This window comes from Diplotaxodon limnothrissa, linkage group LG1, assembly GCF_057381915.1.
Source record: "Diplotaxodon limnothrissa isolate DT_005_m linkage group LG1, D_limnothrissa_male_GT1.1, whole genome shotgun sequence".
In the NCBI taxonomy this organism is placed as follows: Eukaryota; Metazoa; Chordata; class Actinopteri; order Cichliformes; family Cichlidae; genus Diplotaxodon; species Diplotaxodon limnothrissa.
Window position 1 is genome coordinate 31309055 of NC_140596.1, and position 25467 is coordinate 31334521.

Below are 25467 nucleotides of genomic sequence, written 5' to 3' on the forward strand. Positions count from 1 at the left end.
TTCAATAATGCAAAGAAACCTAAAGTATTAATTCCATCTCTTAGCTGTATTTAACCACTCAAAAAATTTGGATTACTTGGAAAAGGCTGTAAAGATATAAATTGAAAAGGGGCTCCTATTCAGCACCCTTGTACCCTCCGTTAGAACATATCAGTCGGATCACCTTATCTATTGTACGGTATAGTACTAACCCATGGGCTTGGAGAAACCTAAAACATGCCTTTGATAAGAATCGAGGGTTCTTTTTGTGCTCCTTTCTCAAACCATGCTTACTGCCAGCTTTGAAGGAAGGAGGGAAGAGACAGTTGTTTCCCACAGAGGCTGAGTGAACACAGATGGCAGGGCTGCACCCCGACGTCAGAATATCAAAGCAAATATTCACCTCAAGAGACAGACGTGTTCATAAACTCCCCAGTTCTTCTCAATTTCCACATTATGAAATAAAATGCCCACTGTGAAGTGGTTTGTTACCTTACTTAAAATACAAGCATTTTTGCTGACAGCACCTGTGTAAAGGAGAGGTGGATTTGTGGCACCGATAAAAGGAGATTGTGGTGGAAAATAAGAAGTTTTAATGCCTTAGATTGCCTGGAATTTTTCTTTGAAGTCGAGGGTTGAAGGCAGACATAGTAATTGTCTCCAGGGGTTCGTGTGTGTGTGTGCGTGCGTGCATGTGTGTTTTAAAGGAAACCACCAAGTAGAAGCGCTTGCCATGAGGTTGTCTGATAATTATAACATCCACTTTTTCCATGTTTGGTACTTGCAGCTTCTTAACTGCACTGTTAAATGCATTGTTTTGTATCTCCACTATATTTTTCACTGCACATTTGAAATAACTCTATTTTTCAGTATTGCCAGAGTCCAGCAGTCATCAAACAGAAGCTTGACTATGAGTAAAAGAGAGGACCCTTTTTCTTGGAAAGTTCCAGCAGTTTGTATTTTTGAGTCTAAAAGGCTTTGACTGTTGTGAGACAGTCTTGTTTTCCTCTTGCCCAAAGGCCTCCGCAGGAGGTGAAGTCATAAACAAGGCTGGGAAAGTGGAACTGGGCTAAGTGAGGAAGTCTGTGTGAATCTCACTGCAAAAACACATGACTTCACTACACCTGTCAGCACTGGAACTGGCTGAAAAGCCTAATGTGCAGCTTGCCCTTTACCAACATTTTTATTTGCAGAGCTGAGGTGTTTGCTTATGAGTCACAAAGGTAGAAAATTGATAAATACCTTTTGCTCCTTAGTCCTTATGGGAAATTTCAATACTGTGAAATTTCAGTACTGGGCTGGTGACACCTTGAAGTTATTTGCATGAAAATAAAAAATGAGTTACTGACTGGCTGAGTTGATTCTTGAGTCAAAACCACAAAACCACACAATTAATATAGTAAAACCGTGCATAGACTTTTGGGTAGAATTGAGATATAGCCCATTTTGCCGCTGCATCTTACTTCCCCAGTCATGGGCTAAATGCAGTTTAATTCACTCTCAGAGTGCTGGAGTTAGGCTTTGTCTGGGTTTACGATGCATTTTCTGTCCAGTGATGACAAAAATATGTTGGCTGCCCCAGGTTTAATGGAATTTCACATTAACGCTGATGGTTTGATTAGAATTGAAAATGAATTTTAACTTAATTTATGGCAAAGTGCAATCTTATGTCTGACCCTGCATATCTCGTGAAACCGGAAGTATTTTTTTAGGGTTTTTTTTTTTTTTAGTTGAACACTGACTGACACGGGGGCAGTAATTGGAAAATCGTGGCCTTGGTGCCGAGCTTCTAATAATGAGACATGTCTCTTGCGTTGAGGATATTAATAATGTAAAAAAATTCAGGAGCCAGTGTTGGACACTCCTGGATAATTAATGTTCACTCTCTAACTTGACACCAGTTGATTCTGTAGGTGAAGGAGTATGCTAAATTTTTAATCATCACCATGCAACTCTGTGCCTAAGCTCCACTGAAAGAGACTAAATGAGCTGCAGTAGCTGGTATCGGTTTGGGTTATGAGCAAGTACGATCTTAATCCTGTGTTTTGCACAAGCTGAGGGCTTCTCGTTTTAGTCTTGACAAAGGTTTGAGAATTATTGTTCTGTAAGCAAAGGTAAAAACATTGATCGTTATAAGGTGTCAGTTCATAGATTAACTTGCAAGCTGTTCAGTTGATCACATTATTTCCTCTTAAAACAACTCTTACATGGTTTTAACATAGCTGAAAGGATTTGCTGCTGGTACAAGTTAAGTAGTTGAAACCTGGGTATATTTGTCATTGGTAAAAAAGTAAACAAAAAAAATTTAATTAATTAATTAATGACAGTTATACGTTTATCAAAATAGTTGCTGACAGCCAACTGGGATTTATTGGAAAAAATGGTGGCTGAGAGTCAAAAAGACAACTGAAATGTATGATGTCTGCAAAGAGGCCACAGGCTACACTTACATGTGCTGTGCAATTTGGCCGCTAGCCAAACTCTGGTAGAGCTGTTTACATGTACCCTTGATACCGTGCAGCTGAGTGACTTTGTTACCATGAATAAACCAGTTAACACAATATTCCTATCCACCTGAGCTGTTTAGCCCACAAATGGCTGACCTGCAGCTCCTCCCCTTTGTGAGTGTGGACGCTTCATCTCTTTGCTCTTGAATGCTTTGCTTCTTATATTGATTTTTATTGATTTTTATGCTGATTTTTTTCCCTTTTTTCCGTGTGAGCTTACCTGCGATAACTTCTGGACACTTGTAGATCATTAGGACTAGAGTGTTCTTAACAGAAACAGCAACATTTTATGGTTACCTTGTCCTCAGCGCTCCGTGTGTCTGTGGCCTAGACACAGCTGAAGCCTGATTACAGCGTCTGGGCACCGAGCAGCCTCAATAGCCTGGAAAGGTGCTAACCGCTAGGCTAACTAGCAACAAGATGCCTTCCCTCTCCACAGATGACTACCACAGCCTCCTGCAGAAGATTGCAGTACTGGAGACAAAAATTCATCGCTTAGAAGTAAACGTGGAGGTAAATGGACTGTGTGGAAATGAAACAACCTTGCCTATTTGATTCAAAACAATGGCGATGAGCAAGCTAGTACACAGCTAAGGAGCACAGATAACATGACCAAGAAAGTAGACTCTGTGCATTATTATAAATCCTCAAGTGATAATCCCCCCTTAGACTGTCTTGGTGCAAAACCAAGACATAAATCATGTCTCCTGGAAGGGGGAGGACGTATCACAGGCAGGGCACAGCGAGCTGAAATCTCTGAAACCGACTGGCCTTCACTTCCTACGAGACAGAGAAGCTCTTCTACCCCTATATACGGGAGGAAACAGGACTGGACAACCGTGAATAGGAAGGTTAACAACAAACCTCCAAAACAACTGAATGTGAAACTGCAGAACAGATTTGCTCCACTATCAAAGGACCCTGGATCTATATCGGACAACCATCCATCTAAAAGCAGCGAAATAAGGTCTGAAAATCTGTTGAAAAGTGAAAGGCCACAGGGAAAGCTAAAGGCTAGGCCTGAAACTCTGATTGTGGGTGACTCTGCCGTAAAGGATGTACAAAGGATGTGCGGTAAGAACACTAAAGTCCTCTGCTTTCCTAACGATATGGTCAACAACCTGAAGGAGAGAATTCTTCAAATTGCAGATGAATATCCAACTGTGACAAACATTGTTCTGCATACAGGGTCAAACAATGTGTCCAAACAACAGTCGGAGGTTCTGAAACGGGACTTTACTGGATTATTAAATACTGTAAACTCTCTGAATGCAGCTGTATTCATCAGTGGACCTGTACCGCCGGTCAGAGGAGGAGACGAGAGATTCAGCAGGTTGTTTACACTGAATAAATGGCTTATATCAGCATGTGCTGACCACTCAGTGCACTTTATCGACAACTTTAATATTTTTTGGGAACGCAGGCATCTGTTCAAAGCAAATGGATTTAATTTTAACAAGTCAGGGGTGAAACTGTTCACCTCCAACTTGTTTTATTCCATACGTCATCCATCCGTGCTTGGTGCCAAGGCTGAGATAAACGAGGAGTTATCTCATAAAGAGGAACAAACAGTACTCCAAGAACAGACAAAGCCCAGCAGAAACCTTGAGGAGGAGCTCCATTTGCCCCCACCCGGGAAGAGCCTCAGAAAGGAGAGACATCCATGGCATCTGAGGAAGAGCCTCAGAAAGGAGAGACATCTAAGGCAAGAAGAGGGGTCCCTATTTGCCTCCAACTCTCTCAACAACACCAACGACCAGGACAAGGGACCACGACCTTCCCCAGTCCCCCAAACCCCTGACAGGCCATCACCCTCCTCCCCCTCCCTTTCTCCCTCCTCCCCACACCTGAAATTCACTGAGGAGATGATGGAGCGGGTCAATGCTGGGCTCAGATCTACCCCCCGTCCCAATCCCTTTTTGTCCCCCATAAACCCCCCACCAGAGCGGCCAAAGGTTCGCCATCGAGCCCCACCCTCAACAGAGCAATCGAAGTCACATTGCCCAGCCTCGCCCCCCTTAGTTCCTCTTCATGCCCTGTCTCCGCAGTCTGATGCGTGATGTGTGAAGGGTCCGGGCTGTGAGGATTATGGCAGTGATGACTTTTCCCAGGAGAAGCTGGGACCCTGTTTACTAGAAGGTTTTAAAATTTCTGTACTTTTAGGTGACAGGAGACATGTGGCCTGGTCAAAACACAGAGAGCTGCACTCTAAAAGATCTTTAAATATAGTAAACATACCTTGTGTGCCACAGACTGCTCCCAAACACGAGGGGACAAGTAATACCTCTAAAACACTTAAGTTGGCTTTATTAAACATTAGATCTCTAGCTGGGAAAACATTTTTAATTAATGATTTAATCACTGAGCACAGCCTTGATTTTATGTTTTTAACTGAAACTTGGTTGGACCAAAGTAACAGTGGAGCTGTTCTCATCGAGACGACCCCTCCTAACTACAGTTTTATCAGTGAGGTCAGGGCGAGCAGGAGAGGAGGAGGGGTTGCTGTCTTATTTAATGAATCATTTCAATGTAAGCAGCTATCTCCTGGAAGTTTTCAGTCTTTTGAATATGTGGCTTTACAGCTGAAGGCCCCATCCAAAGTCGTGTTTCTTAATGTTTACAGGCCTCCCAAATACTGCACAGACTTTTTTAATGACCTCAGTGAACTGCTGTCTGTGATCTGTGTTGATTTTGACTGTGTAATTATTGCTGGGGATTTTAACATTCATGTGGACAACCCTCAGGACAAAGGGACTAAAGACCTGAGTAACACTCTGGGCAACTTTGGGCTGACTCAGCATGTAACAGAGGCCACACATAATAGAGGACACACTCTTGACCTACTGATCTCCAAAGGCCTGAGCATTTCAAAGGTTACTGTGTCTGATGTGGGCCTGTCTGATCATTACTGTGTTTTCTTTGAAAGTAAAATCTCAGCCCACACAAATATATCAACAACAGTGATCACAAAACGGTGTATAACTGAACACAGTAGTGCAATTTTTAACCAGGTCTTCCCATTAACACCTGACCTGTCCAAAGGTTCAGTCAATGAGCTCGTCAATAGCTTCAATGCTAACATGTTAAATGTAATGGACACTATTGCTCCCATTAAGGTGAAGGTTATCTCTGGAAGGAAAAAGTCTCCATGGAGAAACTCCACACTAGTGAAAAATGAAAAAAGAGAGTGTAGGAAAGCTGAGCGCAGATGGAGAAAAACAAACCTCCAGGTTCATTATGACATTTATAAAGAGAAACTTCACAATTATAATTTACAACTGAGGAATGCAAGGAGGTCCTACTTCTCTGACATCATCACTAAAAACAGCCATAATGCTCGGGTCTTATTTTCTACAGTTGACAGGCTAACAAACCCTCCTGTGTCAGTGGCAGCTGAACTTCATTCGACCATGGCCTGCAATGACTTTGCCAAATTCTTCACTGAAAAAATCCAAAAAATTAGACAAGCAATTGGTACATCAACAGCAGATCCAGGATATGTACTGTGTCCACCAAAAAACTGTTTAAACACCATGAAACAGTTTCAACCTATTAACAGCAAAGACCTGGAGGACATCTTAGGTAAACTGAACTCCTCCTCCTGCTGTTTAGATGTCCTGCCAACAAGTTTTTTCAAAAAGGTCTCAAAGACTTTAGAGTCAGACCTGTTACAGATCGTCAACTTTTCTTTATTATCAGGTGTGTTTCCAGAATCACTAAAAACTGCTGTAATCAAACCTATACTGAAAAAGGACAATCTTGACAAGACACAAATGAACAACTACAGGCCGATCTCAAATCTCCCGTTTTTAAGTAAGATCATTGAAAAAGCAGTTTCTCAACAGCTCAGTTACTTCTTAAAACAGAATAATTGCTACGATGCCTTCCAGTCAGGTTTTAGACAGAACCACAGCACTGAAACCGCTCTGACCAAAGTGTTTAATGACATATGTCTGAATACAGACAGTGGAAAAATGTCAGTCCTAGTTTTACTGGATCTCAGTGCAGCATTTGATACAGTTGACCACAACATATTACTCAAACGACTGGAGAACTGGACAGGTCTTTCAGGAACTGTACTAAACTGGTTCAAAACATACGTAGAAAACAGGAAATACTTTGTATCAATAGGTAACTTCACATCTGAGCAGACAAGTATCACATGTGGAGTTCCCCAAGGTTCCATCTTGGGACCCCTTCTGTTTAACATCTACATGCTCCCACTGGCACAGATTATAAACAACAACAAAATAAACTATCACAGCTATGCAGATGACACACAAATATATATCACAATGTCACCAGGAGACCGAGGCCCTGTACAGGCTCTTGGTAAATGCATTGAGGAAATCAATGACTGGTTGTGCCACAATTTTCTCCAGCTAAACAAAAACAAAACTGAGGTAATAGTCCTTGGCGCCAAAGAAAAACGATTACAGGTCACCAGAGAACTTCAATCTATACATCTAAAAACCACAAACCAGGCGAGAAATTTGGGTGTAGTGATGGATGCAGACCTAAACTTAGAAAAACACATTAAGACAATAACAAAGTCAGCTTACTATCACCTCAAGAATATATCAAGGATAAAAGATCTGATGTCTCAACAGGACCTGGAAAAACTAGTCCATGCATTCATCTTTAGTAGGCTTGATTACTGTAACAGCATCTTTACAGGTCTACCTAAAAAATCAGTCAGACAACTACAGCTCATTCAGAACTCTGCTGCTCGAGTCCTCACTAAGACCAAAAAAGTGGACCACATCAGTCCAGCTCTGAGGTTCTTACACTGGCTGCCTGTCCGTCAGAGGATAGACTTTAAAGTTCTGATGCTGGCCTATAAAGCTCTGAATGGTTTAGGACCAAAATACATCAATGACCTCCTGACCCAGTATGAACCATCCAGATCCCTCAGGTCATCTGGATCCGGTCTTTTATCAGTTCCCAGAGTCAGAACCAGACACGGAGAAGCTGCATTCAGCTTTTATGCTCCTTATATCTGGAACAAACTCCCAGAAAGCCTCAGATCAGCTGAAACACTCAGTTTATTTAAATCCAGGTTGAAGACTCACCTGTTCTCAGCTGCATTTGAATAAAGCACCAAATCCACACTTTAAGCTTAAATTTCAAAACTTACATTTAACTACTGATTTTATCTACTGTTCTGATTTTATCTGTTTTGATTTTATATACTGTTTTGTTTGTTTGTTTGTTTGTTTGTTAATTAGTTAGTTAGGTTATTTGCTTGTTTTAATCAATTTTAAATCATGCTTTTTATTTGTTCTTGTTTCTAATGTCTCTGTAAAGCACTTTGAATCACCTTGTTGTTGAATTGTGCTATACAAATAAACTTGCCTTGCCTTGCCTTGCCTAATGTCTATTGATGTAGCCACTAAATACAAAAAGCCAGCTTTTTAATGCAATAACATCTGTTATTATATTTGATGCATTAATAAGTTTGCATAAGTGAATATCAGAACTGATGTACAGGAAGGAAGAGCTGTAAATACAAAATGCTTGGTGTGTGAACTGTAGTTCTCATTGTGAAGGCTGCATTGATACATTTTTATATTTATAAGGAACATTTAAGACATGTGCACTTATTGCTGTTTTTCACTTTCAAACAGAAAAGCTGTTTCATTCATTCCAGTCAACACCTCTTTGTTGCTCTTTCATCATTTTAAGTTTCTCTTAATGAAACTCAACACTTCCTGCAGATGTTTAACAGTAAATGTGATGTGAAAATATTTTTTTCTCCTCAACTGCTGGAAGGTTTTTAATGTCAAACAGATGAAGGCGCGACTTTGAATTAACAGCAAACGACAGATGGTGGCAAATCAGAAAACGTGGAGGATCCCTGCTAAACTACCGGAGTCGTTTTTTGTAAATATTAAAATCGTCTCAGTCTTTGACGGCAGCAGCAGCTAAACAGCCGCACCTCATTGCTGGTGGTTTACTTCAACAGTGATGTAGATCTTTGCTGAAACTGCTGTTGGGTGACTTTTTAGTTTGATGTTCTAGCATTTTTTGTGAAGCGCTTTGTGATATTTATCTTGGAAGGTTCTGTGGAAATAAAATTTTACTAGACTGACATTTTCTGAAGTTGCCCTTTGTCACAGGAGATGGTTCATGTCCGCTACATTCTCACTGGTAGAAATTCGCATTCTACTTTGGTTAAGGATGCTGCCTAAATAGTGTGCAGAAGGCAGGACGCATAACTTGTTCACTGTGAAATGATAAAACCATTACATCTGTACTGTGGAGGTGGTGGGTAAGGAACAACAAATGCCCAATGTCCATCCACCTCCTATAAAAAAAGTAATATCTAGAGAACTTCAGGGCTGAAATGCCCTGAAAAGGGGTCTTTTCATGTTTAACGTAGTTGGATGCGCTTGTGAAAAGAAAGACTTAACCTCGATATAACTGGGGTTTAACTTAAACTTTAACGTTGCATAAACTATCACATCAACTTCAACTTGTCGGCCCTGCGAACGACCGCTGCACCTGGCTCAAACAGTCTCTCCTCCACAGATTCCTCATTTATAAAGTGATCTATGAACCCTAACATTATGGCTAATAGGTGTAGTCTCCCATATCAATGCAGCTTGCCAATATTGAAGAACCATTTACTACCTAAGAGGCAAAGAGTGAAAGCATGTTCTTGGTTTTTAACATTAAATTTATTGTTGTAGACAGGGGCAGTACAAAAGTGACCTCCTGCAGACTGCTTTTAAGCTTACATGTACTTGGTTTCCATTTGATTAATTGGTTCTGTCACACACAAGCGCTAAAACTTTACACCGCTAAAACACCTATTTTTTAAATACAGCTCCCTGGACAGTGTTAAATCTGGTATAGATGTTTATACGTGTGTCTAATTCATGTAATGTTTCATATCCAATCTAGAATTCACTATCAAATTAAACATGTTCTGTCGACTTGTGAACTAATAAATAGAAGAAAATATCAAGGGCCATTTTCTGCTGAGCTGATTATTCAAACACAGAAGAGAAAAGCGATGTGTGAACATCTTTAGGGCTTCATACCTTCGATGACAATCTTGCCAACACAAATAAGGCTGCATGCCAACTTTGCGGGGAGAAAAAAAACAGGTTACCTTACTATGACAACAAAAGTCTATGCTCATGAGTTTGCCACCCAGTTTATTGGCAGTGGAGCGGAAATTAGTGCATTTCTGCATAGAGAAATGGAGCATTGCCAGCTTTTCAGTCTTATCTGAGCACCTATTGTTCTCAGTTGTTAGAAGCTTGTAAAGAAAAATTCCATTCATCGCTGATAAATCAGATTTACAGGCACTGCTATGCAGCTCATCAGTTACAGATTTTAGGATAGAGACAGAAGTAGAGTCACATTGTAAAAGTCCAAGTAGCACCAATCTCAGTGATTGCTTATTGATAGATCCTTTAAAATTATTTTGAATTTATCACATTTATGTGGGGTTTTTTTTCTTCATTAATGAATTTTTTGAAACAGAAATGTAACAAGACGGCATGAAAACAAATTGGCACCGCTCATGATGTCATTCAGTTAAAGCAGGAAAATGTACAATTGTGTGTCTGTGTTTGTGCAGTCATGTCTGTGCATTTTGTTGTCTTTGAATGTCTGTGCTGCCTGCATGTGCTCTGTTCCTGTGTTGTTCGGCGATGGAAAAACAAATAACACACTTAGTGCGTGTAAAAGGCTGAAAAGCAGTTTGAGTACAAGTTTCCTCGGGGCAGCTGCATTTGTTGGCGGGTTAATGAATGCCAGAAACATGCTTGTGTTGTTTGGGGAACACAATAGATTAAAGAACGATTGGCAAAGGATTGCTGTTGCATACAGTTCCCAACAACACCCTTTCACCTCCCACATGTAGCCCATAGCTCAGAGACAACCCATCTGTTTCTGCATTCCCAGGGTGAAACCAGCCTTGACAGAACTGGCTAAGCAGTATTTCAAAAGTGTCCTCTCAGGGAAGACGCAGTTGGTTTTGTGTAGTTCCCTATCTATCAGAGTCTCCGCCTCTGTATTCTTATTATCTGTCTTTCTTCCCGAATCGTATTCCTCATTTTTACTCTCTGGTCCCCCCCCCTTCCCATTCCCCTTATTCCACCCTCCTCATTTTTAAAAGCCACATGCTCCCAGCCCGTCTGGCTCAGTTGCACCCTGCCAATGAAGGGCTTTTTATTGGGCTGAGATTGAGTGCAGCCAAGCAGGGCCTGGCTAGGGCTGAGGTAGGGGCCAGCCTCGCAGTCCCCCAACCCCTCCCCCTTTCACTGCACAGCCCACTCCACATGCCTGTTCTGGTCTGGCCCTGTCGCCCAGAAGGAGATTACTTGTCTCTGCTGCCCTTAATTGCCGACAGCAGCTGAAAAGAGCCAGAGAGAGGGAGAGAGACATTGTAGAAAGAGGAGAGGGAACAGTGTTGGCTTGTTGAGCTGTTACTTGACAAGCTTGGGCTTAAAGGTTTGTGTTCCTGCTGTCAAATCCTGACTCTGTTTTAGCTGTTTTTATTAAGATGGATGTTGTTTACTTAAATACCGATGCTAGCTCATGGTATTTGGACTGTATTTTGAATAAATAGTACAGTATATCGAACGCAGATGACTTGTTGAGGAAGGAAAGCTGATAAAGTACGCATGTGAAATATAAAACTCATAAACCTCAGTCCATGTTACATTAATATAAAGATGTGTGGTAAGAGCAGTGGGGTCACCGTGTCCTCTCACTGCCCTCTAAGCCAGTGTTATTCTTTTATGGCCAAAGGCTTCCTTCCAGCAGACCCTTTTTACTTTTTCCAATGAACTTGTGAATTTCATATTATTGCACTTGGTTATTGTTGAATCCCCTCCGGCTTGATCCCAGCAAATTAAATAGTGGGCAGTTTATTGAACTGGCAGTCTCTGAAGAGGCTGTGATGCTTTATGAATTTTTCACCTCTTCATTTTGCTGTTTAGTATGTTATATCAGCCTTCATTCAGCTGTGCTCCTGTTAAATATTTTGAGTCCATATTTGCAGCATGTTGCCTGCTTAACTCCCACACATCGCACTTCAGCATGTACTTCCAAAGCATTGCAGTATGTCTAGCTTGCAAATACAAAGATGTTTCAGTTTGTTGGAGCCCTGTTTTTTATCCCCTGGCACAAACAAATGATTAAACAACCTCTGTGATGTTTAAATACCCCCCTTTTTTTTGTACACCGCTGTGCATGAAAACAGTACGCCAACATATAACAGACCTGACATTGTCAGCTCCTTGCTACAAAAATGGAGTCCATTCCGATTGAGCCCACATGTGAAAGATCAGAAAAATATTGTGTGTGTGTGTGTGTGTGTGTGTGTGTGTGTGTGTGTGTGTGTGTGTGTTAAGGAACTCTTGGTTGCCTTCTGTGTGCTCTACGTAAAAGCCATCTTTTACCTAATTCAAAAAAAGCATATTTCTAATAGTAGAAAATTGTCTCAATGGAGAGCAATCCCCTGTTTCCATTATATTTGTCAAAAAGCAACTCTGGACATCATCTGTTTAAGCAGTTAAATGTAAAACTGCCATCAGGAAACATCTGAGGGGGAGAGTGTGGTTGCTGGCTGTTGCTAATTAAGAAAAAAGTGTATGATGCTGTACTGAAAGTGTCCTTGTGATTATTTTGGTTGCTAACAGGTTGCCATGGATTGCCCGTAGCGTGGAAAATGCAGACTTGTCTACAACCAGTAACCTGATAATCGCAGAGAACTAGAGAAACAGTGAACATGCAACTTTTATTTTGAAGGTGAAATTTCTCACTCTCTGGCTTGGTTCACAGCTTTACATTTTACAAACATTGCTTAGTGTTTACAGACAACATTGTGTGCTGTCAACTACTAACCACAACGCTCGCAAGAAAGTATTCTGTGCACTACCAGTTTTTCTCAGCAACCACTACCAACTCGTTCGCAAGGGTAAAATATGCATTCCTAACCAGAGGTTGCCAGCTGTCATCAACTGGTCTCTAGGTCTATGTAACTCATGCTTTTGCCTGCAAACTATTGGGCGAAGATGTATATAGAAGGATTTAGGAATTACTTGCTGTGTTGTACCACTTGCTCAAGAAGCTTGTGCTTTAATTTTGGTGGGTACAATTCTAGTATTTCATAATTCTGTGACTTAGCAGTGCCAATATCTGTGTGTGGGTAACACCATATAGTTTATGAATGCAGGTGGCTATCAAAGCTTGCTAACCTTAGCTGATATCTTAACAACCTGTCATCCAGATATTATCATTTGTGTCTCCAAAAAAAGAAAAACCAAACATGGCATCAGTTAAGGATACAAAATGTGGAGTCCAGAACCTTCTGGGTTATTAACATCACACCAGAAAACTTTCTTCCATGTTGAACACATTAAGCAAAGCAAAATGGCTGCAGTTAGTAGCTTCAAATGAACTGTGAAGATGTGAGAGTGACATCATTCTTGTCTCTGAGGGGGAAAAAAATAATAAGTACATTTCCCAAAATGTCAAGCTGTTGCTCTAAGAGTGCTAACCAGATGATTGAATTATGCACACTCAGTCTGATCCACAGCTAGGACAGTGGAGCTGCACTTTTGTTGAAACACTGGCAAGAATTATCATCAGTTGTCACGCCGACAAGGTCGAGGTGTGTTTGCATCCACCTTTTCAAAGCAGCGTGGAACGCAGCCATGCAGCGGACGTGCACTCCGTGCGACGTTTGTGACAGAGCGGAAGCGTTTTGTCTCACGATTGAGTAAGCCAAGTAAATTAGAGATCAACTAGTGATACACAATTCGAGCTGAGGCATTTGAATGCAGCTGTACACACAGGCCCTCAGATCTCTCCCCATGTCGAACACATTAGGCAGTCTACCCAGAATGCCCAAGGGCTGTAAGCATGACCTACCATACTAACAAACTGACTCACTAACGAACGAGTGTGCCACTGCGAGGTCACGTGACAGTCACCCACGGTGTTTTCGTGTAAATTCACTTAACAGTTTCCTAATTCAATACCTGTGTTTAACTTTAATTGTACTTGTAAGCGGGTCCACTCAGACTACATTAGATCCTTCCTGATGAATATGGAGGGCTTTAGAAAACCTTCTTGTCACACAACCACAACGTTTCGTGCCCTTTTGATTAACGTGGAATGGAAACAATTAAGTGGGGGAGGTAGTGAGGCAAAGCAGCACATTCAACAGCTTTAAATGCTAATTAGCTAATGGAGGATGAAAGAGCAGGCAACTGGCAGGGTCTCACATGAGCACACTCGAGCACTGGCTGCAGCTAGGCTCGTTTCATCTGAATTCAGACCACCACCATTTTGTTTCCTTGAGTACAACTGACAATACAGCCATCTTGTGTAACGAGAGATTTCTCTTTTTTTTTTCCGTAATGATCTTAAATGCCTCTGTGCTTCTTTCTTCCTTTTGAATCTTCTCTTATTCCCAATTTTTATCTCTCACTTCTTAGTTGTGATATATTCTTCTTTTATCTGCCACGTCTTATGTAATTATTCGAAGATCACAGAATATTCTCACAGGCGTTGAAGTCAAGTATAGTTTTTCTTTTATGTGCTTCTTATGCTGCAGGCAGCCCACTTATACACAGAGATAACTCTTTTCACTTGTGGCCCAAGTCACATTGTTCATCATGCTGTTAAAGTGATTTTTTTTTTAGATTATTGCTCCTTGTAGTCTTACTCAGACAAAAAAGAGCAGCGTGCCTGCACAGTACTTTGCATCTGCTGTGTGAGAAAGTGGTGTGTTAACAATGTTAGAATAGCGAGGAAGACTACCTTTCACAGGCTCCATTATTGAAGGATTTTGGAGCTTGTTTTCCTGTTAATGTGATAATGACCACTGCAAGCATGATGAATGCGCTCTCTTTCTTCTATACAGTTTTATTTTTGTCTTTGTAGCAGCATTTCACAAAAGTGATCTCAAGGAACTTTGTATTGTTGGTAAAAAGCTGCAGTATTAAGCCATTTTCACACATGCAGTGCAGCCATGAAAGTCTTGCAGAAATAACCTGATGAACACAAATGTTTAATGTAGCTCCGTCAGACATTAAACGGCCTTTAACCTGCCAAGTTCGTAGTCCGTGTAACTGATGTGCACAGATGAGAGCGTGCCTCTAGGCTAAAGTCTGTTGTGTTTGCAGCTAGTGAGTGGTTGTCCTGTGTTCTGCCTCCTGCACTCTACCCAGGCAGCTCTGTCGCCTAGACTTAATGGATTTTGCAAGTATAAAAGTGTAAAGTGAGGGAAGGGTGTGTAAAAGGCTCTTCTTATGTTTCAAGGGTTTTAATGTGTTTAAGAATCATTTCTTGAATTTTTTAAAATTGGCGTAAATATTGGACTTGGAGGAGCTAGTTAGAGTGATTTGTTTTCTGATGTTCACAAATGTCAAAGGGAACAAAATTATGAAGTTAAAAGTTTCATGTCCAAATAGTTTCGTACATTCAATAACACTATAACTAAAACTAAACAACAAAAGGAATATGAAAACCCAAAAAACTGACAATACTGATTTTTGGTGCCTTTTGTTTTCACATGGACGATTCAACCATAAAGCTTTAATTGTAATTGGTCTCCTCAATGGAACCATTACAGGAAAATAGTTTGGCAGGATTTAACTGAGACTAAGAAGAAGTTTCCTTTGGCTGCTGCTTACTTCCTGATATAACAGTGTCTCTTCCCAGTCTCAAAACAGGGATCTTCCATGTGTTAGGTGAGTGTGTTAACCACTACTGGTAGGGAAATGTTGCTTACTTTGATCCCGTCATAGACAGTAAAAAAATTAATTTTAAAAGTGTGTGGGCCCACCTACAAATTTTCATTGATTGTTTGTTCACAGTCAGACCCTCCTCTCCTCATCATATTCAGTTTTTTGATCACCAAGATGGCGATGGCTGAAGCGCTTATCTCAAGGCCTAAGAACACAATTTCAGAAACCCAGGAGTGACATCACTGTAGCTACGTCCATCTTTTAAACCCCACTTAGTAAGGTTGTTGCATGAGCGTAGGGAACGCCTAACTTCAGAACTCAGCTGTATCGAAGGATATGATGAAGTCCAACTGTGCAGCGTTTGAAGTTTTTGCTCTTTTAATTTGTTATATAACTATTTGTGGTTGTGTGCAAAGTGATGTATGGGCAGACTCTAATTGGTGGACTGTTTTCTAAATCTTCTAAAGTAGAAAGATGGAGTTTGGAAAACAGTCCTGGTCCAGTAGCCAAATTACACATTAGTGATGTATTTCAATTTCCCTAAGAATGATGATTTACAACCATCCTATATCCACTATTTAATATTCCATATTAAGGAACCGTAGGTATTTTATATATAGAGATTTTTTTTAATGAAAATTGCTCATTATTATTTATTAATATAATTTATTATCATTTGGTTTTGTTTTATTTTTCTGTATGCTTCACATTTAAGTTTACTAGTTCACACCACAAGACCAAGACGTTCTGAATGTGCCTAAGCCATCCCATAAACAAATCAAAGAAATGAGCTCCAACACCTGTGCTTCTGGTAGTGAAGGAACGTCTTTGGCACACAGGAATAAGCTACCAACAATTTCCATTGTTGGTTTTGATGTATCTCCAACCTCGTCCCCTCGTTCCCTCCGCCTTGTTTAAAACCTGCAAAATTACAGATAATTTTGTTCAAGGACAGCCAGGAGAATTTTCCAATGGGGGAATCTAATTTAATTGGAATCACTGTGTCATTTGCCATAGGAAGGGAGCAATCAAGGGGCTCTTTCAGGAGTGTTTACATATTTTATCACTCAGCCGTGAGTGAGATTCAAGTCGACATGGGGTTTAATCAGAAATAAGCATCTCTATCATCTGTCCTCAGTTTGCAGGGACCTTACAGATAGGTTGCAGACTCTGTTGATTTCCTTTAAAAGCCCCAAATTTGTCACAACCTTCAGTGCTCCTTTGAGGGAGATAGAGAGGCTGTGAATAAGAGAGGGGGGGAGGAAAAAGCATGCTGTCATGAAAAGAGCTGCTTCCTGGCTGGGTAGATGCAATCATGGGCACTATCTGATAGTGCTGGAGGAAATTGGATGAGCTGAGAACTGTTGGCTGCCTGTGATGGGAAAGATGACTCCTTTGTCACTGTGTCAGTCAATTCCCTACTCTCACCTGAGAGACTAATCAATAACAGAGGGAGAGAGAGAGGTTTTCTCTTGTCTCTTGGCCTCTGTATGCTGTGGGCTGCTGTCACTTATAGGCTGTAAAACGCCCACTCTTACACAGGAATGTGAGACAGATAAATATGTTATGGGTGTGTTTTAAATTCGATGCATTTCTGTAGATGTGGAAGAATGTGTTTGATTTTGAAATTCGAATTATTCCTTGTTCTCCTTATTAATAAATGAACACAAACATTGTATACATGTTCCTTTCTTTCTTTCTTTTTTTAAATTGATATTCATTATTTTCTGTTGAATAGTATGTGCACACAACACTGCGTCTGAAAAAGGAATTTCTTACCGGTTGTCATATATTTTGAGTCGTCTTTACTGCTCACAAGTGCTGCAGCTGCTCTCATTAGCGACTGCATCATTAGTTGTGCAATTATAGTGCATAAGACCCAGCGAGACTCATAACTATCAGTTGCTGTCAGGCCCGTAGTATTACATCAGGCACGGAGGACAGTTTGCACGACGTAGGCGTATAAACAGGGACTCGCTGAATGATTCATAACTGTAACGCTGTCATGAGCGCCAACATATTTTCTGTGCACAGTATTGACATGCTAGTCCTGTGTAAGACGATGCTAAACTGTTCTTTTCATTATCCCTCCCCCCACCATCCCTGCAGTTCCCTGATACCTGTGAGGAGTCTGCTTCTCCATTCGTCTTCATCTGCACCAACCCCCAGGAGTTGCTCGTGAAATTCCCCATGAAAGGGAAGCACAAGATCTGTAAGTCCTGCTTCTTTCATGTCCGGGGAAGTGGAGTGGATGAAATTAGCCTGAGCTAACTAAGAATTGCTTTCTTTTTTTCTTCTTCTTCTCCTTTTTTAAAAAAAAATCATCTTTAGTATGTATGTTTACACCTATTCATAAAAAAGACAGGTGAAAGTGATAATGCTACACAATTCACAACTACTATATTGTCATTAATAAAAACAAAATTACACACATGGACACAAAGCTCTCACACACACACACACACACACACACACACACACACACACACACACACACACACACACACACACACACACACACACACACACACACACACACGCAGTTTCTCTCTGAGAGCCATCTGTAAAGACAGGATTTTGCTGTCAGGTTGCCTGGGGGACTAACTAGGTCTGGATGTGCAATGTTGTTGCTGTATTGTGTGATTTATAAGAGAGCTCAAACACATTTTCCCTCTGCTGCCATAGCTGCTACTGCAAAAATGATGTACCTGCAAGCTCCTTTGTTAATATTTCTAAACCCTCTAAAGACTTGAGAGGATTGTTTATACAGCTGTGCCTCTCTCAGATCGTTTGATATCGACGGAGAATTCTTTTTGAGATTCTTGAGGTAAAATGTAGCAGGAGCCATGACACCCCCCCCCCCCCCCCCCTTTTCCCTACAAAACTGGATATGATCGCCTTGTCTCGGTTTTTGTGAACATAATGAGCAGTTAAAAATGGCTTTGGAGGTGTAGCTCAGACCTGAACATCAAAGGATTAAATGAAATTCTTGTTAAGTAGGATGTCAGCAGGTCTTAAAGAAATTATTACTGGTCTGGAGGGTTTTAAAAGTCTACTTTTTGTACTGAGTACTTTTAAAGCTCTTTTTTGGGGGTTGTTTTGTTTGTCTTTCACAATTCCGCACTTTCCTGCCACGTGAAGTGGAAAAAGGCTCGTGTACGCCTGTTCTTTTATTTTAATTTTCACATTTCAGTGAACCTAAACTGATGCTCTTGAATAAAAGGTCGAAACGTGCTGACACGTTGTTATAGGCTTGCTGATGTAGACGCAGATTGGAAAATCTGGTTCTGCATTATTTAAACTGACTGTAGGTTGTTGTTTATGAATCAGCAGTTTTCTTTTTATTGGTGAATAAATAAATATGGCTTTGTTAAAGTTCCCTGCTGGAAATTATAACCACTAATAGATTTCATTTTCTTAATTTTAACGGTACCTGGAGCCAAGTTTTTTTCCTGCTACAGCTGCATGCACACATTTGTGAACAGTCTGAAATTGCTAATAAAATATAACCTGAGCTTCGTCCAAGAAGATACGAAACCAAACTCAGAAGACAGTCATGACAAAATGGCCAAAGCATGTCAGGACTTGGATTTAGAGATTTGTATAATGTAGATATTTCCTGCACAAAAGTGAGGAGGAATATTTGTCCTAAAAATCTTTCAGTTCATCGATATTTTTGGGACGTCTTGATTGAACAGACCTCTTTGGGTCATGCTGCAGTTTTTTTTTCTGGTTTTATTCTGCCGAGGTTTGTTCTCAGCTTCATCCCATCTTACTACCTTGAATTTCCCTCTGCTGCTCAACACAAATGTGACTGTTTTCCATTAGAAAGATGTCTTCAGCAGCTGCCAGCAACTTGTTGAGGTCTTTTGCTTGCCCCAGTTTCCTTTAATGGCCTTTTTGCATGCTGTTAACAGTATTTGACTCAAGCAACTTTTGCTCCAAGCTGTGCTTTATTCAGAGAAAAAGCAGCCTGCGTCTTTTCCATTTTATTTGTTCCGTCCTTAACATCCGTCACTGGATGTGTGTGTCAAACACTGAACGTCGCAGGTCTGAATAATAATCCATCACCACATCCTGCTTCTTACAGAAGACACACACTTTAGCAAGCCCTTAACCTGTGCTCTGTTTTAAGACGTTACGATTCTGTTACCCATAAAGAAATGTCTATTAGGTTAATTTTATGTCGTCATGTCTTTACCTGCTGAGATATTTGACAGTGTAATAGTCTGTCGTCAAGGTCCCTTCCTGCTTTGTTCCAGCCAACGCCTAATTTGCGATATCTAGACTATCTAAACAGTCACAGATGTTTGATGACTGTTTAGTCCAGGAACATTAGCACACTTGATCTGCCTTATCTCAAATCATTTTCAGAGACCCAATAAGTTATTTACATTAATATAACCTAAAAGGGGCACAAACATCAGGTAGTATCAAATAATGTCAAATAACAAAATGTAAGTACACAAAAGTTATTTCATCGTTTACAAGATCACTTTACCTCTCTCCTAATTACATTTTCTCCTTGTTTGCAACACAGAGTATTAAAGCCACACATTACTGGCTCATGTTATACTCAGTGTAACAAGATGCTCCCAGCTGTGCATGTTAGCTCAGTATTTTAAATTGGTTATCTTGACCTACACAGTCCCACTTGTGTTATCCTTCTGTCACCAGCTAGCTTTTCACTCTGCCGTGCTCTTGCTCTCTCGCCCCTTCTTCTACCTCAATTCCCACCACATCTCACGGGTCAGGTCATTGCCGCTCATCTTAGTCGGCGGGGTTTAGCACTAGTATTTTTATTTTTTTGCTCCTCAAGCAGTTTACGCTGACAAGATCTGCTTGTTACTGTTATTGCCGGCTATGTCACACCTCATCACAATGAGCAAGAAAAGGGATGAACAGCTTTTCAAACAGCAGTGCTGCTGCTGTCTTACATAATGGTTAAAAATTATTTCTAATAAACTATAATGTGCTGCAATGTGTCATTCTGTATATAAAAATGAATTGTTGAAACTGATGGATGGACTCTGCTATCAGTACTGTGGAAATATAGCTTGAATGAATGTCAGCCGGCTTGCAAAGGCTGCTTTTCTTTCTAAAGATTCCCATTTTTTAGGAATTAACTGCTGAAATTTTCTGCCAGGCTCTGTTAGGGTTTATGTTGAAATATATGTGCAACATCTATAGTCCCTTTCATGGAAACAGTAGTGATCCCATCCTATTAAGACAGCTAAAACAATTAAATATTATCATCTTATTGCCGTACAGGATTTTTTCACCAGGCAGTGGTCATTTAGTTCTTCGTCATTTTTGTGCTCTTGCCTACATTTCATGTGATTAAAATGCTGATATTTGTCATATCTGCAGGCCACATGGCAAAAGCTAGGGCAAACCTAGCATATCCAAATACTGTACACAGGAACGATATTGGATACGATAGCCGATACCCAAATCAGAGATTGAGATCGAATCGAATTCTGCCCTTTTCTGCAGCCAGTTGCATTACTTGGTATGTGATGGCAATACGAGATGCAAACTCAGTTGATTAGTCATTACCCTGCGGAGGAGTCTGTGACATTTAAAATGATGTACAGTCAAGACTCACTCATGTAATAAGGGATGTGCATTAAGGTTTATGGTCACATCCTGTGTACATTTGTATCTGTATGTGTGTGTCTTTGTGAGCTGAAGGTCCGTTTGGGTTTTGAAAGCTATTTGACTCTGTGACATGAATCCAGATTTCCTTCTCCTATACCTCATGTAGATAACCTTCTCTCCCCTATGTTTTTTCTAAGCCTGACATCCTCTGAAGTGGCTACGTACACAGCGCTGGAAAAGTAAAACACAGACCATATGCCGCTCTACTTAAGACATTTAACCATACAATGCTTGATAAATCTAATATTAACTGACAGGGGCTTGTCTTAAACACTTACATAAAATAACCCAGACGTAAACAAAGTAAAGGATGTGAAAAGCAATCATAATGTTCACTGGGTCATAACAGCTGGCTGTATTTCAGCATTATAAAAGGAAATAGAACAAATGCCACTGAACAGTTTATTATCTCGTAGCACTCAAGGATCCATGCAGGAAATCTGTGTTCCTGCAACCGAACCTCAAGTCAGTTGGATTCATCACAAATAGCCACCAAACAAGACTGATTTAAGAATCGTAGGTGCTGTAGCCTGCTGGAGATCTGAACTATTAGTCTGCCTGCTTTCATGCACAGGTAGTTTGTGCCCTTTATTATCTTAAACTCTCCATCACGTCTTATATTGTCAGATATATTGACTGGACTGCCTGAAGCTGCTACTTGAGTTTTTGCAGAACAAAGTAATGAGATACAGGGTTGACCTTCCTATTATGATGCATCCAAAAATGTAAAATTCAGTTGCTTTCAAGCAGGAGTACATTCCCAGTGTAACGCTCCATGAGTGAATCACATGGCTTTAAGCCTTTGTCTAAGAGTTCTCAAATAAGAGAAAAAAATGTACAAGCATTCCTATATTCATCTGACTTGAGCAATGATTTAGAAGTGCAACAGTTGAGGATCAGTGTACAGAATCATTCATTAGCTCCAGGCAGCGAATGCCTTGTGTTTCCATCTTGCATTAATTTGCTTGCTTCAAAGAACCGCTGGCTGATTGTGCTACAGTGTGTATTTGTTCTACTGGGATTCTTGGACTTTTATTCAGCATACTATACAGTACTGTGCAAAAGTATTTAGCCACCCCTCATTCCTTTGTACTTTGGTTTAAAGAAGCAAAATATATAGTATTTATATTGCATTGGTCTTGAGCAGTAGCTCTCAAGGCTTTCTGAAGGTGTTTCAGTTATTCTTTGGACATTGGCTGCTCTTTCACTTCATTTTCAGTCAGTAATTTTTTGTTTTTCCACTTAACACTGACCTATGAATCATTCAAACTTGAAATAGACATCTAACTAAAGTACGATTCACTGTTGTGTCTGCAAATAACAGGCAACTAACAACAAACCAATTTTAATTTCTGTCTTTAGGCACTGATGCAAAAACACATAATTTGTTCCCATTTCTTTTGTTGAGTCAATGAAAAAAAATAAAACAGTTTGACAGGCTTAAAATGGTATTTTTGGTCTAACAGGATGAACACTTGACATGTCTCAGCAGGGTGTCCTTTAAACAATTGGACGAACTGGACAAAAGAATTGGCGACGTAAAAACTATTAACAGCATATGAACAATATCTAAAAGTCATGTCCTTAAAAATTATGGAACAATCCAGCAAAGACCTGACACGGGACCTGAGACATGCATCTGGCTCTGGAGTTGATCCATCTATTGAAGCCTCATCAGAAATTATGAACACAGATGATCCACCATAAAATACCATCTGAAAAGATGGCATTGGTTCCCAAACAAACTGCCAATGCAGTAAAAATATACCTGATAGTGTCCCACTGTTTGTTTTTCTCTCAGTCCTGGATTGGCCTCCCCAGAGCACCGTTGAAGCGGTATCGGATCTTCTTGACAGAGGGCAGAACAAAAGGCAGCCATACAAAGAAGAGCTTTTAATGTCCTACAAGAAGCCTGGAGAACTATTCCCGAAGACTACTTAAACTTAAATACTCAAATATTAACTTTTAAGCTTGCTGGAACTGTATAAACTTTGTTTTTGTGTTATGTCCCACATGTTTCCCTTTTTCTAGCAAAATATATGAATTGAGGGAAGGTTCCAGTCTTTTGCTTAGTATTGTATGATGGAAATAATTCATTTGCACATAAGCTACATATGCAAATGAATCTCTGTAACCACATGCAGTGTTTTGGACAGTACAGAACCAAAATGCAATTGTTCCTTATTAGAGATGTAAATAATAGTCCTTTAACAGCTTTTAAAGAGCTCTTCATTCACTTTCCACTGAACATAGAGTAACTTGTGAACATATGACTCCACTGAGTACTTTGTGAACAAAGCTTATCTTCTGCTGCACAGATTAGTCACACTGATGGCTCTCCAGCAGATACAATAGAGCTCTCTTTTGTTCAGGTTTCTCACGACAAGAAAGGAAGTCAAGGGTATAATTGCCAAGATGAGAAATTCAGCTTCGACACCAGGTCACGATGGAATCTCAAGTAGTGTAATTCATTGACATATATAATCTGAAAATCGCTGGAAACTGGAGTCTTTTTTTCCCCCCGAGGACCTCAAGGTTGACAGTGTAGTTCTTCTTTAAGCCTGAAGTGCCGCCAACATTTTCTTTCATCTTTTTTAAAAGCCCTCTAAATAGTTGGAAAGCATAATATCACAGCATTACTTTTATGCTGACATTATACAATAAAGCAATTTCGCCAAAGTATTTAGTAATATTTTTCTCTCCAGTGGACCATTGATAGAAACTATGATAAAGATGTTAACTTAAATTGTTGAATGCTGATGAAATCATGCACTCTTGAGAGATGTTATTAATAATTATAATACCACTGTTAGTTATGCCTTTGCCTTTCCTTATGAGAAACAACCTTCTCATAAGGAAAAATCAGTGGTTTTCCAGTGATCGCACTGAATTCTTTCCAGTTGATTGACAAATAGTTGCATCTGATCACCAGACAGATTGCTAACACGCTGTAATCAGTGCAACTTGTCCATAAACTGTCTGTTTGCAGACAAGCTGACCTGGTATTTGCATTATTATTGCAAACTATTTTTTTAAGCAATCCTTTCAAAGGCAGTGAGCTTGTAAGGCTATTTCCTGTCTGAAGAATTGTGCTTGCAGCACAATGTCAAGCCACCGGTTTCCCTAGATTGGATGTAGCACTAGATCCTATTGGATGTCTCGAGTAACTCGTGGTTTCAGATAAGCTTACATTAATCACTCTTGGAAAGGTCTAACTTGGTATTTCTTTGTCAGCAGGGAAAATTAAATTACTTGAACACACGTGCTGTAAAACACTGCTCGGATAATGATTAGTCCATCAGTTTACCTCTGCCAAAAACACAGGTTATTGTTTATTCCTTTTCTCTCCCGTGTTGCCTTTTATTTTAGAAGAAAACACAACACAGTTGAGGCTTCTCAGTTTACTCTGCCTGTAATCAGTTGGGTTTTTTATGCAGAGGACTTTCCATTCGTAGTAAGTTAATACAGCTCAGCTGCACCAGTGTTGTTGCTGAGATTATAAGTTTAACTACTATTTTACTTCTGATATTCAGTTAAGTGAATTGTATTAGAGATGGTACTTCGATTAACAGTGTATGTAACACTATCCCACAGAAACGCATAATATCCCAGTAACACACAGACAGTACTTTGTTGTGTAGTAGCTCCATTGCATGTTTATCATATGATTTGTCTCCAGGTTGCTCTGTAAAAAATGCAGAACCTATTAAGTACTCTTGAGGGAATTGCTTAAAGCAAAGAAATCCATATTTACATGTTCTGTGTAACAGCCACAAGCCCGGGGACTACACATCAAAAATACACATTTCTCATTATTTATTTGCTAAACATTCAACATCTCACTTCCTGCTCTTCTTTCAGTGTGATTATGATTTTCTGTGTGCATACATTATTGAGCTCTTGCAATATGTATAGCCCATAATCACTCAGTATGGAAATCACACAACATATACCCTGAGAAAATACTGCATCTTAATTTTGTTCTACTAACCATCAGCTACACTGTTACCTTGTGATTACCGTTTTTGTTTTAAGTGTGAAATCACTGCACCATGGGATTGCAAATTACCTAACAAGTGTCCATCTTTTCTCTTGAGATAGTCGTGATTTTCTCTTTTTTTCTCTCTTCTGTTTCTCCCTTGTGCTGTTCTTCTTCTTCTGTCGTCCACTGCTGGGAGACAGAAAGAGGTTAGAGCAACGGAAGTCCTTTTTTGGTTATTTATTCATGGATTTTCCATTTAATATTCATGCCTTTCTCAGGACTATCTGGGTGCAGAAGAGAATTTGCTGCCTCGGAGGCTGCAGGGGCCAAAAATCGGGTTTCAGCTCCAATGAGCCCAGCAGATGAAGGGGAAAAAAAGAGAGAGAGGGAGATAGAGAGGGAATGAGCAAGTGGGGTTTCATGTGTTCTCTAGTAAATGAGAGGCAGGCCTTGAAGGTGACAGGCTGTGTTTATTACTGATCTGTCAGCCGGTTAATGGGGAGAGTAGAGGAGAAGAGAGAGGAGGGAGCTGAGCTGCTGAGTAGAGACCAGAGCACACAGACATGGGAGCCAGAGAGAGCCCCAAGCAATAAACTTTGCCATGCTAGATCTGCTTGTCCTT

The 25467-nt window shown here is 40.2% G+C and overlaps 1 protein-coding gene across 1 annotated transcript in view; it reads left to right on the forward strand.

Moving 5' to 3' along the window:
• trip4 (thyroid hormone receptor interactor 4) overlaps positions 1-25467 on the forward strand; it is an 86462-nt gene that overhangs the window by 17509 nt on the left and 43486 nt on the right. The window contains exon 12 of the mRNA XM_085349833.1: positions 17312-17414. Within this exon, the coding sequence (XP_085205959.1) occupies positions 17312-17414 (103 nt within the window). The remainder of the gene's footprint in view (positions 1-17311; positions 17415-25467) is intronic.